General features: G+C 41.3%; 2 protein-coding genes across 16 annotated transcripts in view; one reads left to right on the top strand and one right to left on the bottom strand.

Annotated features, from left to right (window-relative positions):
• The window catches only part of LOC116759471 (cytochrome c oxidase assembly factor 1 homolog), a 157,993-nt gene extending 141,431 nt beyond the window's left edge, over window positions 1-16,562 (top strand). For 10 of the 14 annotated variants that reach the window (XM_032643285.1, XM_032643290.1, XM_032643286.1 and 7 more), the window contains 3 exons: window positions 1,004-1,152; window positions 6,279-6,355; window positions 7,229-13,723. In XM_032643285.1, the coding sequence (XP_032499176.1) occupies window positions 1,004-1,152; window positions 6,279-6,355; window positions 7,229-7,328 (326 nt within the window). In that variant the 3' untranslated portion in view covers window positions 7,329-13,723. Of the gene's footprint in view, window positions 1-1,003; window positions 1,153-6,278; window positions 6,356-7,228 lie in introns of all 14 variants that reach the window. The other 4 variants (XR_004351454.1, XR_004351453.1, XM_032643283.1 and 1 more) reach the window with 4 other exon arrangements.
• STK17A (serine/threonine kinase 17a) overlaps window positions 9,641-16,642 on the bottom strand; it is a 46,747-nt gene continuing 39,745 nt past the window's right edge. Inside the window, exons 10-11 of one of the 2 annotated variants that reach the window (XR_004351452.1) lie at window positions 11,009-11,054; window positions 9,641-9,777 (exon numbers count right to left, since the gene is read on the bottom strand). The gene's annotated coding sequence lies outside the window, so the exon portion shown is untranslated. The remainder of the gene's footprint in view (window positions 9,778-11,008; window positions 11,055-16,642) is intronic. The other variant, XR_004351451.1, reaches the window with a different exon arrangement.

Below are 16,642 nucleotides of genomic sequence, written 5' to 3'. Positions count from 1 at the left end.
AGCCCTTCCCCTTTAGGAGGCTGGGGTCGGCTGACAGCGATAGTCCAGTGGGCTCTGCAGCCAACTCCGGCTCTAGACTAGCTGTGTGGCCTTATGGGGGGGGTGGGTCTGGCTTCTTCCTGGGCCTCAGTTATCCGTGTGACGAGGGGTAATATTAGTGCCTGTATGCGAGGATGTTGTAAACATTAATCTCACAACTTGTGGGATGCTGAGAAATCGCTCAGTGAAGATGAACTGTCTGGACCCAGCCTCTGCTTCTCCTCAGGGCTGGCACCTCGTTCATGCCTGCAGCATCCCCTCTCCTGGGAGGCGGCACTGGAGGGGCATTCTCCTTGGCCTCTGCAGGCTCAAGCCGCCTTTCCAGTCCATTACTGTGGTTGGGCCTACAGAGGGAAGTCTGTCTTGTTGCCAAACACAAAACCTTACTTGGGAAGCTCACCGTCCTTCGCTCTCTCCTTGGGGCGGCTTGTCCCACCTAGCATTTTCAGGGAGGTGCTTCCTGGAGTTCCTAGTAGCCTTTGGGCGAAGGATACCTGAGGCTGAGAGCAGTTTGTAAGCTTTATCTACATGAAATGTTGGCGTACATCTATAAACTTGACAAGTTAGCGTTTAGTCGTAGGTTCTGGCCCCAGCTCTGCCTCGGATTAGCTGTACCACTTTGAAAGAAAAGTTAGAGACGATCTGATCAGACCCCTTAGACGAAGAGAGGCAACGAATGAGGTGAGGAAATAAGAGGTGAAGAAATTGAGGCACAGAAAGGTCCAGTACCTTGCTCAAGGTCATCTGCCACATTGCTGCAGATGCCGACTTCCTATGTTTTAGTTTTGGAGTCTCTAAAATGGACAGTTCAGGGTAGATGGTCCCTAATGATAATTCCACCCATAAATTTCATGTTTCTGTTTCCATGTTGTACATGAATTACATCATCTCACTTTCTAGGGAGAGTATACCTGACCAAGTTCAATTAAAAAAAAAAAAAGTAACCTTTTTCTTTCCCACTTAGAAACTTTTTCCAGGGCTTCCTATTACCAGTTGGCGTTGGAGCATCTGCACAGCCACCCTGAGGCACTGGAAGCTCTGGGCACTCCTCTCAACGTTCACTATCTCCGACTCACCGACAAGTACAACTTCGTGGACATTGCTGATGCAAAGGTAACGTGCTCCCCCTGCGAACTGCAGGCCGGGTGCCTACTGAGCTGAGGAGGGGCTGCTGTCCTCCGGGAGGAGTCTTGGAGGAAGCTGGAGAAAGATGTGGGATGGGGAAACCCGCTACGTACAACTGCCGCTAGGTGGTACCTAGCACCGTTTTAAAAAGCCTTATGGATTAATTTATTTTCATATAGATTTTTTCCTTTCTGGGGAATTGATGTGGCACGGAAAGCCCTGTTTGTGCTCAGGTCGCCATCTTGAATGGGAGGTTGTAGAGAAATGGTCAGTGGTGGTTTGCCAGTATTTCAGCTTTGAACTTGAAATACACCTAAACTCTAGTTCTAAAGCTTATTTACATTGCTTCCATGGAATGCCAGTCCATTTTTTCAGCTGTATCGTATCTTCTTTTATAGTTCAACTGATAAAACTCAACTGAATATAAGATGCAGAAGGCTTTCAGGGAGTTTATAGTTTAAAATTCCAGCATAAGACAGGGTGAAGCAAATGCCTTAGTAGAGGCCTAGGAGGGAGAGGTTAGTGGCCTGGGATGTGGTTGTGATGACAGGGAAGGCCACGCTGAGCAGCTTGTACACGAAGGCACACCGCTGTGCTCCCTGCCAGTGTGTCCTCAGCAGAGGTACAGCTGCCCAGGGAGGGTGTGGGCAAGGAGAACGGGCTGAGGCAACCAGAGGGCTGTGACATCGTCTTGTGAGGTGTGTGCACTTAATTGTGACAAGCAGAAGCCCTGAAATATTTGGACGACAAGAGTGAGCTGATCTGACCTAGTTTATTTTTTGTTGTTGTTTTTATTATTTTTTTGTGTGTGTGGTATGCGGGCCTCTCACTGCTGTGGCCTCTCCCGTTGCGGAGCACAGGCTCCGGACGCGCAGGCTCAGCGGCCATGGCTCACGGGCCCAGCCGCTCCGCGGCATGTGGGATCTTCCCAGACCGGGGCACAAACCCGTGTCCCCTGCATCGGCAGGCGGACTCTCAACCACTGCACTACTGGGGAAGCCCAGTTTTTATTATTTTTAATGGAAATAGTTTTATTAGAGATATTTTCCCCCTAACTACAAAAGCAATTCGTGCTCAAGTATTCTGATAAGGATAATTGATGATTTTTAAAAAAAATTTAATTGATGTATAGTGATTCAGTTGTTTGTTCTTACAGATTATATTATAGGTTATTACAAGATATTGAATATAGTTCCTTGTGCTGTACAGTAAATCCTTGTTGCTTATCTATTTTATATATAGTAGTATGTATCTGTTAATCCCATACTCCTAATTTACCCCTTCCCCTTTGGTAACCATAAATTTGTTTTCTGTGTCTGTGAGTAAATAAATTCATTTTTATTATTTTTTAGATTCTTCATATAAGTGATATCGTATAGTGTTTGTCTTTCCCTGTATGACTTATTTCACTAAGCATAATATTCTCTAGGTCCATCCGTGTTGCTGCAAATGGAAATATTTCATTCTTTTTCATAGCTGAGTAATAGTCCATTGTGTGGTGTGTGTGTGTGTGTGTATACATACATACATCTTCTTAAGCCAATTGTCTACTGATGGGCCCTTGAGTTGTTTCCATGTCTTGGCTATTATAAATAGTGCTGCTATGAACATTGGGCTGCATGTATCTGAATTACAGTTTTTGTTTTTTCCATATATATACACAGGAGTGGTATTGCTGGATCATACGGTAGCTCTATTTTTAGTTTTTTAAGGAACCTCCACACTGTTCTCCATAGTGGCTGCACCAATTTACATTCCCACCAACAGTGTAGAAGAGTTCGTTTTTCTCCATACCCTTTCTAGCATTTATTATTTGTAGATTTTTTGATGATAGCATTCTGACTGGTGTGATACCTCATTGTGGTTTTGATTTGTATTTCTCTAATAATTAGCAGTATTGAGCATCTTTTCATATGCTTGTTGGCCATCTGCAGGTCTTCTTTGGAAAAACGTCTATATAGGTCTTCTGCTCACTTGTTGATTGGGTTGTTCGTTTTTTTGCTGTTGAGTTGTATGAGCTGTTTGTATATTTTGGGTATTAACCCGTCGTCGGTTGCATCGTTTGCAAATATTTTCTCCCATTCCGTAGGTTATCCTTTTGTTTTGTTGATGGTTTCCTTTGCTGTGTACAGGCTTTTAAGTTTGATTAGGTCCCATTTGTTTATTTTTGCTTTTATTTCTTTTGCCTTGGGAGACTGATCTAAGAAAATATTGCTACAATTTATGTCAAGGAGTGTTTTGCCTATGTTCTCTTCTAGATATTTTATGGTATCGTCTTATATTTAGGTCTTTAAATCATTTTGATTTTATTTTTGTATATAGTGTGAGGGAACGTTCTAATATCATTTATTTACATGTAGCTGTCCAGCTTTCCCAGCACCACTTGTTGAAGAGACTGTCTTTTCTCTGTAGTATATTCTTGCCTCCTTTGTTGTAGATCAATTGACCATAGGTGTGTGAGTTTATTTCTGGGCTCTCTATTCTGTTCCATTGATTTATCTTTTTCTTTTGGTGCCAATACCATGGTGTTTTGAGGCTTTGTAGTATGGCCTGAAGTCTGGAAGTGTTACGCCTCCAGCTTTGTTCATTTTTCTCAGGGTTGCTTTGGCAATTCTGGGTCTTTTGTGGTTCCATATAAATTTTAGGATTATTCTAGTTCTGTGAAAAATGTCATGGGTAATTTGATAGGGGTTGCACGAAACCTGTAGATTGCTTTGGGTAGTGTGGTCATTTTAACAATATTCTTCCAATCCAGGAGTGCGGGATATTTTTCCATTTCTTTGAATCCTCTTCAGTTTCCTTTATCAGTGTTCTATAGTTGTCAGCATATAGGTGTTTTGCCCCCTTGGTTAAGTTTATTCCTAGAGTATTTTATGTTTTTTGAAGCGATTTTAAATGGGACTGTTTTACTTCCTGATATTTCATTAGTAGTGTAAAGAAACGCAACAGATGAGTACAAATTAACCTTGTATCCTGCTACCTTGGTGAATTCATTTATTACTCCTAATAGTTTCTGTGTGGTGGTTTTAGGTTCTCTGTGTAGAGTATCAGGTCATCTGCAAATAGTGACAGTTTTACCTCTTTCCGTCCAGTCTGCATACTTTTTCTTTTGTGTGTGTGTGTCTGATTGCTGTGGCAAAGACTTGCGGTAATGCTATGTCGAATAGAAGTGGTGAGTGAGCAGCCTTGTCTTGTTCCTGAATTTAGCAGGAAGGCTTTCAGCTTTTTACTGTTGAGTATTATGTTGGCTGTGGGTTTGTCATAAGTGGTCTTTATTATGTTGAGACGTGTTCCCTCTATACCTACTTTGGTGAAAGATTTTATCATGAATGGTTGTTGAATTTTTATCAACTGCTTTTTCTGCATCTGTTGTGGTGATCATGTGTTTTTTGTTAATGTGGTGTATCACATTTGACTGATTTGTGTATGTTCAACCATCCTTGTGACCCTGGAATGAATCCAACTTGATCATGGTGTATGATCCTTTTTATGTATCGTTGGATTTGGTTTGCTAATATTTTGTTGAGGTTTTTTTTTTCATCTATATTCATCAGAGATATTGGCTTGTAATTATCTTTTTCTGGTAGTGTCTTTATTTGGTTTTGGGTGCTGGTGACCTCATAGAATGAATTTGGAGGTGTTCCCTCCTCCTCAGTTTTTTTTAAAATACTTTGGTAGAATTCCCCAGTGAAGCCATCTGGTCCTGGACTTTGTTTGCAGGGGATTTTTGCAGTGATCAGTCTGCTCAAATTATGTGTTTCTTCTTGATTCGGTCTTGGCAGGCTGTATGCTTCTAGAAACTCGTCCATTTCTTCTGTGTTGTCCAATTTGTTGGCATATAACTGTTCATAGTATTCTCTTAGGATTCTGTATCTCTGTGATAACTGTTGTTATTCCTCCTCTTTCATTTCTTATTTTATCTGGGTCCTCTCTATTTCTTGGTGAGCCTGGCTAGAGGTTTGTTGATTTTGTTTATCTTTTCAAAAACCCAGCTCTTGGTTATACTGATCTTTTCTGTTGTTTTTTTTGATCTATTTATTTCCTCTCTGATCTTTATTATTTCCTTCCTTCTGCTGACTTTGTTCTTTTTCTGACTTCTTTAAAGATGGTAGGTTAGATTGAGATTTTTATTTCTTGAGGAGGGTGTGTTTTGCTATCAGCTCTCCTCTTAGAACTGCTTTATGGTCCAGGTCAGAGTATGGACCAATTTGCTAGAAATAGTTCCCCCTTTTATTAAACAGTGGACTTTTTTTGTTTTTGGGTTTTTTTTTTCTATTTTATTATGAACGTTTCAAACATACAGAAAATATCAAAGAACTTATGCTGTGGAGCCCATGTATCTGCCACCTGGATTCTGTAACTAACATTTTCTCAGTGTGCTTTTCTCCCACGCCTGTTTGTCTAGCTCTACCTTATTTGTTCTTGCAACCTATCTTATTACTTTCAAATATCCATACATTTCACCTTTAAATACATAAGCCATATATATCATTAACTAGAGCTCAATATATATTTTTTGAGGTAAAATTTACATTGTGAAAGGTGCACATCTAACTAACTGTCCTGATGAGTTTTAACAAATGCATCCACCTGTGCACCTCAGGCCCCTACCTCCATGTAGACTGTTCCCTCACCTGAGAGCTGCCTCCTGCTCTTCCCACTTGGTCCTCTCACATCCCCACAGCTCCAGCAGAGGCGCCTTCTGACATTTTTTTCCCAACCTAGTTTGGTCTAAGACATGGAATCATGCGTTATATACTCTTGGGTAAGGCTCTTTCACTCTACATGTTTTTGACCTTTATCCATGTTGTTGCATATATCGGTAGTTCTTTTTTAACCGTGGATTTAAAAAATAATCATTGCAAGTACTCAGAACATTGAGTTTGGCACATAAGGTCTCCTTGCCAGATAGGAGCACTGCCATTGACCTCACCAGGCCATCCAGAGAGGGGCAGGGCATTTGAAGGGAGCCAGATGGAAAATAAGGTGAATTCTTCAGCTAGGCTCAAGTTCGAAAACAACCAGGTTCTGTGGATAATCACTGGATTTCATAGGTTATCTCTTGAGAGGACAGCACTATATATACACTTACCTCTCTCATTTTATACCCCCAGTTGAAGATTCCTGTCTCTGGACCCAAGTCAGAGGGCTATCTCTATGTCACCTCATCCAGAGATGCCCCCTTTAAGAGGTATGATGGGAAAGTGGGTGGGAATCAGGCAGCAGGAGGAGAACCTTCTGATGGAAACGATTTCTGTTTTGAATTTTAGTTATATGATTGTGGCAGTAAGAATTAGTTTTTCAAAGCTTGAGAAGTTTCACAGCTTGGACAGCATGCCGCTACTTGGGCTCTTAAGCTCAGTCCAGACATTTTATCCAGCGCACGCTACTGAATTTGAAGAACTTTACAGTTGTAGTGGTTTAGGTCTGCCATAACTTGATGCTATGTCGCAGCTTCCAACACTGCTGCCTCCGTCATTACAAATGAATAAAGGCACGGGGTCCTGTTCCAGAATTATTCGTCACATTCTTTAAATAAGCTCTCTACCCCATTAATTGGCTTTTCTTGTCTGGTTGCCAGTAGCTACACTCACTCACTTCCCCCACGGGAAGCCTCTCTCAGAGATGTTTGCTGTTTAGCCAGGATGTGTTTTAATTCTCAAGGACAAAAGGAGCAGGCAGCCCCTGCCTGGCTCCCCTGGACTCACTGTCCCCCTGAGCCTGGGATTAGTGGAGGAGCTGGCCAGCTTCCAGCCCGGAGCTGGAGGTCGGGGGGGGGTGGGGGGGGGGGGTGGGGGGTGGGATTAGGAAACGGGGAGGAGTGAGCTGCTCCTCTTCCCTGGTGCCAGCCATTCATCGGTAAAACTTGCCTTGATGGTGATGCTGGTTAAATCATGTGAGCCTGGAACAGAAGGTTAAAACGTAACGTTAACATACTGCTAACATAAAATAGCGTTTAAAAAACTTAAGACATTCCTAACAACTGCTTTTTTCCTTTTAAACCATGTCTGTCTTTTGCCTCAGTGTTTCGTTGATTAGAGACTATACTTTTGGTTTCTCTCAGGTGGAACCTTCAGGAGGTCTTCTTAGAGCTCAAGGATGGCCAGCAGATTCCGCTGTTCAAGCCCAGTGGGGAGAACAGCAATGAGTTGAAAAAGGAGTGAAGGTGATCAGCCCATCCTAGCCCGGCCTCCCTCCTCACCATGTGCGCCCCGTGGCTGCAGGCCAGCCCCCAGCTCGGGCTGGCTGCATGTGTGGGCATACAGTGATCTCAGGATCATTCTCATTTGACCACAGTGACCCCTGCTGAAGTTTTTAATTTCATCAGAAAGCTACTATAATTTATAAGAATTTGGAAGTTCTCTATATAGAAGCAGAAAGTTCTCTATATAGAAGCAAAGCACAGAATAAAAGGAATCAGTATTAATAATGTTGATTTCTCATCTCTCCCCTACCCCGATTTTCAGCCCTATCAATGAGAAGGCTTTAGGTTATATTAGTCTTGCAAGGGGACGAAGACCTTCCTTCCTGCTGAGCACCAGAGCCTACAAAATCCAGAAACCTGCCTGCTTTGCAAAGGCCAGTCTAACCCCCTCAGTATTACTAGGCTTAATGCATGTGTAGTAAAGGACATTCATGAGCTCCTTTACTGTATTCTTAATATTCATTGGAGGGGAGCCTCTCAGAAAAGATTAAGCTTAAATATGCCAGTACAGGCCTTTCATCGTTAGAAGTTATTTCCGTTCTGTAATTTCTTTCTTTAAGTGAAAAAGTTCTTTCCCTGAGAGCTTTTGTTGATAAATATTATGATCTGTACAGTCTTTTTTGTGCTGCTTTATTCTTTAATCATTATGTACCGTTCTGCTGTGTACAGGTCACTTTATATAGTGCCTCATACCTGACTGTTCTATAACAGCTTTTACTTACTTTCAGTGTTTGCTGGATTTTTTCTTGCTGTGGCCAAGCCACAGAAAACCAGGGCCTGAGTGGACCATCTGTTCTGAAGTAAAAGCAAGTAAGTTTTTGTGTACAATTTGTATGAAGAGGCTTTCCTAACCCAACTGACAGGAAATAGTATGTAGTGAAAAGATCCTTGATTTCTGTTTCAAAGTCACCATCTTGGGTATTATTTCCAGTTAAGCATATTTCCATGGACTTCTTAATGCCTTTATGGTTGGTTGATTGTGAACAGGCCAGAACCCGGTCCTTGCAATAGACATTGTCCTTTCTTTCCTTGAAGTAATGCTGTATACCTGTAGCCCACTACTTCCTGTGTGTCCAGTGATCAGATCACTGTGATTCAGCCATGGACTCCCAGTAATGACCTGGAAGACATCTTGGAGGATGCACATCATCATCAGAGGCAAAGGAGACTTTTCACTGTTTGAGCAAGTGTTCCCAGCATACCCCATGCGTCAGCCCAGTGGTGACTGGAGAAAGGGCTCACTAGAATTGTAAGAACTATAGATTTATGAAGACTGCAGAAGAGCGATCACAGCCAACAAATGGCAGTAGGACTCCCATGCGCCTTTACTAAGATGCCGTATGGTCTCTGCTCACAAGTGGCTTACGTAATACTGGACTAGAAGAGTTCCAAGCAGCGGTGCTAAAACGAGGTAGAAGAGAGACCGATTAGGAGGAATCCAGGAGGCCAATCAGGTCACTCCTCCCTCTTGGTGGACTGGTGACCTCATGGGCTTATTTCAGACGTGATGGAGACTGCCTTGCAAATAGAAAAAACATGAAAACAGGCCTCAGCAGGGGAGGTGTGAGCTAGGCTCCAGAAAGAAGATCTGCCATTTGGCCAGTGTATAGGTTAGCTGAAGATACAGTAAAAGCAAGCCCTGGACAGGTGAGGTGACCAGAGCATGAATGCCAGCATTAGCATTGTGCATTGAGCTTGTAGCCCTCAGGTTCTGGAGTAAGTACATAGTGACGGTTTAAGAGACTGTGCTGAATTATACTGACAAGACCTGTACGACTTTCAAATAAATCACAGATTTTACTGTCATTTATCCCATTTTTCAAGATTTGTCTTCCCCCTGCTTCTCCTTCTGCCAACTGTTCCCCATTCACCAATCCAGGGATTTAGTAATACCTGATGAGACAGGTTCTACTACTCCCAGTTTTGGTGAAGTTGCATTCAGCAAAGATGACGCATGACGCTAAACTGAATGACACCCACGTGAAGCAGCCAGCACTGCACCGATGGTGGCCTCTGGCACAGCGGGAAGGCCAGGGCAATGCTCCGTCGACAGCAGCTCCACAGGGCTTTCTGAAGGCTGCTTGACTCTGCTGTTTTCAGTTTGTCCGTATGAAAACTATGAATACTTACTTACCAATTGCTGGTCTTACAGGCGAGGCAGCATTTATACTGCTTGTTGGGAGACTTGGGCAAAAGATGCTGTATCCACAGGAGGCCCCATGAAGGGGTTGGGGGGCGTTCAAGGAGGAGGTGAGAGGGTGATGATGGGAAAAGCCTCCACCCATGGGAAGAGCCTCTCCTCCTCGGTAACCTGTCCACCATCCAGGCTTGTCTTTCTGCCGACTCCAGCAGTTGCTCAGTTCAAAGTGCCGTCAGGAACGTGTACAGAAAAGCTGACGTTTTATGATCTAGGGTTCAAAAGTGGGAGTTGAAAATATTAGAAACATGCCTCTGTATCATAGATCACATTTCATTTAATAATGAAAGGCATTTAATATACCATTAGAAGAAGTAATGGAGAGCAGACAATACTTAAATAGCAAAAAGCAAACCAAAACAAAAACTACTTAGGAAAAAGTGAGCAAGAAATCTGCAAAACTTATATGAGAGGTCTAAAACACTACTGAAAGGTACAAATGTAGAACTGGACAAAGGGAAAGACACACCATGTTCTTGGATGGCAAGATTCTTCATCATAAAGATGTCAGTTCTCCCTGAGTTAAATTTAATGTGATTTTTAAAAGTTAGACAAGCTAATTAATTGTAAATTCCTTTGGAAGAAGAAATAAGCAAAGATAGCTAGGAAATCACTGCAAAGGAAGAGTAAGGAAGGGGGGGGCTAGTCTTACAGACATTAAGACATATTTGTAAATAAAATAATGAAGTGCTGGCACACGAAGAGACAATGCAATGAAAATATAGACGTGCATATGGAAATCTGGTTATGGTAAAGCAGCATCTAAATCAGGGAGGGAGAGGAAGACATTTGAAAAGTGATGTTGGAACAACCTGATAGCCATATGCAAAAAGATGAAATGGGATCCACTGCTCACCATACATTCCAATTGGATCAAACGATCTAAATGTAAAAATGAAACCATCTAAGCACTAGCAGAAAAATATGGGTGGATTCTTTTATAACCCAGAAGTGGAGAAACTCACCTAACCATGATTTGTTATAGAATAAGGAAAACTGACTGTATAAAAACAAATTTCTGCATGTCTAAAAAATACCAAAAGCAAAGCAAAAAGCAAATGGTAAATGGGAAAATATTTAGAATTTAAATCACAAAAGTTAATATCCTTAATTTCTAAAGTGTGAAAGTTGAGAAAACAGTAACCCAATAGAAAAATGGGCAAAAGATATTATGTAGTCACAGAAAAGAAATGCAAGTGACTCAAACACACTAAAAAAAAAAAAAAGGTCAACCTCACTCTTAAAAAGAATATAAATTCAAACTACAGGAAGATACCATTTTTCTTCTAGCAAATTGGCAATAATCCCTAAATTTGAGAACCTATTTTCTCAAAAGGCTGTGGGGAAATAGGCATTTTTAAGTTGCTGGTGTAAAGACAAAATGAAACAACACCTGTGGGAGGGAATTTGACAATATCTAGAAAAATGTCACGTACACTTACCATTCTATTCAGCAATCCCACATCTAAGATTTTATCCCAAAGTAGGCTGGCAAAAAATACAAAATGCCATTTATTTAGGGTTATTTAATGTAACACTATTTGTAACAGCAAAAAACTGTAAACAACCCAGGTACAACCCAAGTCTCCATCGATAGAGAATGGGTTAAATAAACTGACTTCTATACAGTTGAGGAGTCTGTACTTGTGAAAAGGAATTTTATATATGCACGTGTATATATGTATGCATATGTTAGCTTCTACTTTCAAAAAGAAACAACGGAAGAATAACTAAAATCAATACAAGTAGTCACCTTTGGGGAAGTAAACAAATGTAAGTAGGAAACAGGGATGGAAGCTGTACTTTCCTGAATATACCTTGTTTTACACTTTTGAATTTGAAATCATGCTGTTTTGTTTTTACATAATTTAAAAATAAAATCATAAAAAAATCTTTAAAATACTTCTTAAAATATTGAAACAAATGAACCACACAGAGAAGAAATATTTCAAGTGACTTTCAAACAGTTCTGACTCAACATCCTTGGTGGGATATATCCTCATGGCAAAAAGGAACCTCAAGAAATTTTAAACTACGTTCAGTGGTCTAGTGTTAGTGCCCACGCACGCACACACTCACTCACCGGAGACTTCCTCCTTCCCATACTTGTCACTCCTTCTCCAACAGAGAGAAACCTGGCTCTCACAATCCGAGGTGTATTTACTAATTTGCTTAAATCTAAAATACACAGAAGGGAGTTCTCCTACTGTCAACTTTAAAAAGCAAAAACCCCCAGGAGGGACAAGATGTAGTAGACACACGTTTCCCTATTCTTCCCACTAAGCACAGCTAAAACCCTAGACATTTATCAAATAAACATACTGAAAAATGCAAAGAAGGCAGATTGGCTGAGGACCTTGGGACCCAAGTGATAAAAGCAGTGAGTTCCCTGGGCTTTCTTTTGCCTCATATGTCCCAGACTAGGTGCTGGTGAAACCAGCAGCCTAGAAACACCAATGGCTGCAACAACAAAAGCCAAGAAAAGCCTGCTTTCTCAAGCTAAAGAACTTTCACACAGTAATCGCCCTATTCTAGCCAGACACCATGGAAAAAACCATGGCCCCAACCCTACCCTAGCCTAGCCTGTCAACAAAGGCCAGGTGGAGAGCCGAGACTTGCTCCCCTTACTCAGCTAGAACGAGGCCTTCCCCGCCTGCCCCTTTGGCCCCCATCCTCTGCAGGGTGTGGTGGCAGAGAAGGCCCAGGGGAGCTACACCCGCCTTTCCTGCCCGCTGATACTCCCACCCCCCGCGGCATCAGTGGAGCCCCTATTCTTCAGTGGGAAGCCGTAAGGAGGTACCCCTCCCCCTGCCTGGGTGTCAGAAGAGGCCAAGTGGTGAGCCTGGACCTTCACCCCCAACTGGCAGCAGTGAGGAGGCAGTGTACATATCCCCGCTTCACCCACCGGTATGGCGGTGTCAGAAAAAGCCTGCTTTTAAAACAGAAGATTTAGACAAGATCCAGAATCCCACGACATAAAACCAGACGTCCGATACACAATAGAAAACCACGCTTTTATACCAAGAACCAGGAAAATCTGAACTTGAAAAAGAAGGAAAGAAATCAGGAACTTGAAGATAAAATAGAAATTACCCAATCTGAGCAGAGAAAACAGACCGACAATAATACCTGTGGTTCTATAACAAAAAAATCTAGCATTCATGTCATTAGAGACCTCTTCGGAGAAGAGAAAGGTGGGGCCGAAAAAAGCATTTGAAAGAATTAACGTCTGAAAAGTTTCCAAATTTGGCAAAAGACATAAACCTATATATTTAAGAAGCCGAGTGGAACCCAAACAGCGTAAACCTAAAGAAATCTATGATAACACAAACTTCTGAAAACCAAAGGCAAAGAAGAAAGCTTGAAAGCAGCAAGGCAGAAATACCACCTTACCTATAGGGGAAAGACAATTCAGATGATAGCTGTCTCCTCATAAACCGTGGAGGCCAGAAAAATGGCACAAAAGTTTTCAAGTTCTAAAAGAACTGTCAACTCTGAATTCTGCATCTGATAAAATTATTCTTCAGGAATGAAGGAAAAATAAAGACTTTCCAGATGATGGAAAACAAAGAATTTGCTTGAATAGACCTCCCTTAAAAGAATGACAAAAGGAAGTTCTTGAAACAGAAAATGTTGAGAAGAAAAAGTCTTGGAACATCAGGAAAGAAGAATAATGGAAAGAGCAGAAACATGGGTGAATATGATCGACTTGACTTCTCCTCTTGAGTTATCTCAGGAATTGTTTGGTGGTAGAAACAAAACGTATAACGTTGTCTGATGTACTATTTACCTGAACTGGTAAAACGTTGACACAACCCATCTTTGTTGCTATGAAATAGTTCTGTATCTAAATTGTGGTTACAGGAAACCACATGTGATAGAATGGCATAGAACTATACACACGCACTGCTTGGATGTCAATCTCCTGGTTTTAGCACTGTGCTACAACTACACAAGATGCGTCTGTACTACTATCTTTCCAACTCCTTCTAAGTCTAAAAACTTCGTATTTTGAAATAATTGTTAAGGTGTAGGACAAGGACACTGAATACGCTTCTTTGAAAGGGGCAAGATGAGGTGATAATCCTTCCCTCCTGAATAATCTCCAGCTCTCTGAGGATTAAACATCTCTCTTCCTAAATATCTTTTTTTTTTCTTCTAGGTACATTTCTCTCACAAGTTATTAGAAAATTGGTCACTTTACAATAATGGAGATAACCGAGAGATACTAATTTTCATGAAAACCGACCAGTGTATTGAAACTAAGAGAACATTTTTATGTAAAAATGTTGTTATACTATTGCTGATGACATATTTAGTAAAAATAGTTTAGTTTTAGTAGATAAAACTCACTTGTTTTAATAAAAACTATAAGAACGAATGCAAGTCCTAAGATTATTCTGCCATGTAAAATGAACTGCTCCCCAGAGGGCTGTGTCAGTATTGGTTTGAAATAGGAAATATCTCCTATTTAGAATATGTTTAGACTACAAGAGCCTGGCAGGGGGGTTGGCAAACTTATTCTGTAAAGGGCCAGAGAGTAACTATTTTAGGCTGATTAGGCCGTAAGATCTCTGTGGCAACTACTCAACCCTGCGGGTTTTCCCATGAAAGCAGCTGTAGACAAATGTAAATGAACAGGCTGTGTTCCAAGAAAGCTTCGTTTACCAAACACGCCACAAGGGCATAATGTGCTGACCTCTGTACCAGCCTAATCTCAGGTTACGTATCCTCCAGTCACTAACAAAAATGCATCCACAATCAAGCTACACAAAAATAATTTTAAAAAATGATTGTTTATGGACATTAATATGTAGCCAAAGGTAGACTCCACTGAGGTTAAAGCCCTGGAAAGCTCAAAGATTCTATCCTCTGTTTTGCCGGCAGCTGCTAAGATCCTGGGCAAACCACATATTCCCTCTGAGATTCTATTACCTCCTCTCTACTTTGAGAGAATTAGAGGAGGGTATGTTATTCCTTCCCAATTTTGTTACCATGAATTTCAATTCAGCAGACTTACTTCCACTCCTACCAACAAAACTTTAGGCCCAGACTTTAAATGAAGAGCTTCAAAAGAAAAGTACACTCATTTTTATTTGAATAATTTATAACATAGGTCTGATTAAGCAAACTGACCACTGGAGGATTAGGAGTATAAAAAACCAAAACTGAGAAAGAGAGTATCCAAAACAATAGCATCAAATAACAAAATACACAGGGATAAAGTTCGCAAAGGATGTACAAGGACTCTACACTGAATGCTGAGAAAAATGGAAATAAACGAACGGGAATACACACTATGTTCACAGACTGGAAGAATTGTTAAAAAGTCAAATTGATTGATAGACGAATCTCAAACAAAATCCCACGAGGCTTTTTTAGGGGGTGATTTTGGTAGAAGTTGACAAACCAATGCTAAAATTTCTTCAGAAATGCCAAGGACCTAGAATAAACAACAATCTCAAAAATGAAGGAATTGGAAGTCCTACTGTACCTGGCATCAGGACTTACAAAGTTCTGACAAAAAGATAAGCAAATAATGAAACAGAAGAGTGTGCAGAAGTAGATCCACAGACATACGGTCAGATGATTTTACACAAGGACAGCAAAACAATTCAATGGGGAAAGGAAAGTCGGTCTGACAGATGGTGCTGGAACAACTACATATTCATACGGAAAACAAGGACACTTGACCCCTACCTAACACCAAAGGGGACGAAAGTGTAAAGTGGATCGCAGGCCTGAACATAAAAGTTAAAGCTATAAAACTTAAAAAAAATCTTCATGACTTTGGGGTAGGTAAGGACTTCTTAAAGAGGGTACAGAAAGTATTAACCATATAAAACAAAAATTGACGAATTGGACTTCATCGAAATTACAGCTACCTTCTCATCAAAAGACACTGTTGAGAAAACAGACAACCCACATTCGGAAAAAAATATTTGTAACATGTAACTCCTATAAAGGACTTGTATCCAGAATATATAAAAGATTATCACAACTCACTATCCAATTAATAAAAAGGGAGAAAAAGGACGACACAAAAATGGTTCAACAAACACGTGAAATAGTGTTTGTTCCTCATCAGTCATCAGGGAATAGCAAATTAAACCACCTTGTGATAGCACCACATACCCACGAGAGTGGCTAAAGTAAAAAAGATGGCCAACACTAAATGTGGAGCAATGAGAGCTTGCGTATATTGCTGGCAGGAATGGTAAACAGTACAATCGCTTTAGAAATGGTTGGGCATTTTCTTAAAAAGTTACATATCTATCTATCCCGTGGCCTAGAAATTCTACTCCTATTTAATCTAAGAGAAATGAAAACGTGTCCACAGAAAACCCCTGGACAAGAATATCTGAACTTCCCTGGTGGCGCAGTGGTTAAGAATCCACCTGCCAATGCAGGGGACACAGGTTCAAGCCCTGGTCCGGGAAGATCCCACATGCTGCCGAGCAGCTAAGCCTGTGCGCCACAACTACTGAGCCCGTGAGCCACAACTACTGAGCCTGCGCACCACAACTACTGAAGCCTGCGTGCTCTAGGGCCCACATGCCGCAACTACTGAGCCCGTGCTCCGCAACAAAGGAAGCCACTGCAATGAGAAGCCCGCGCACCGCAACTAGAGGGGAAAAAAAAACAAAACACCAAACAAAAACAACAGAAAAAATAATATCTATAGCAGCTTTATTCATAAGACACAAAACCTGCAACAGCCCTGGGGTCCATGAACAGAGATATGGTTTTACATAAGCTGGTGTGTTCAAACCTGGCAACAACAAGGGACACACTGCTGATACAAGCACCAATATGTATGAGTCTCAAAATCATGCTGAGTGAAAGCCACAGCAGGGTGGACGTGCCATGTAATTCCCTCTATCTGAATACGTGCATTTGTCAAGCTCAAGAGAGGCTGGTACGGATTTAGAGCTGTACACTTCGTTACTTGTAAATTATATCCCCTCCGACAATAAAAGCATAGTTGGCAATTAAGGCTCTTGAGATTAACGTTTTTAATCCAGCTCTTTTAATTCTGTAACAAACTGAAGGGCCTAAGTGCTAAATGATCTCGA

The sequence above is a fragment of the Phocoena sinus genome, chromosome 9 (assembly GCF_008692025.1).
Source record: "Phocoena sinus isolate mPhoSin1 chromosome 9, mPhoSin1.pri, whole genome shotgun sequence".
NCBI lineage: Eukaryota > Metazoa > Chordata > Mammalia > Artiodactyla > Phocoenidae > Phocoena > Phocoena sinus.
Note: the sequence above shows the minus strand (reverse complement) of the source record. Positions and strands in the feature narration are given on the sequence as shown.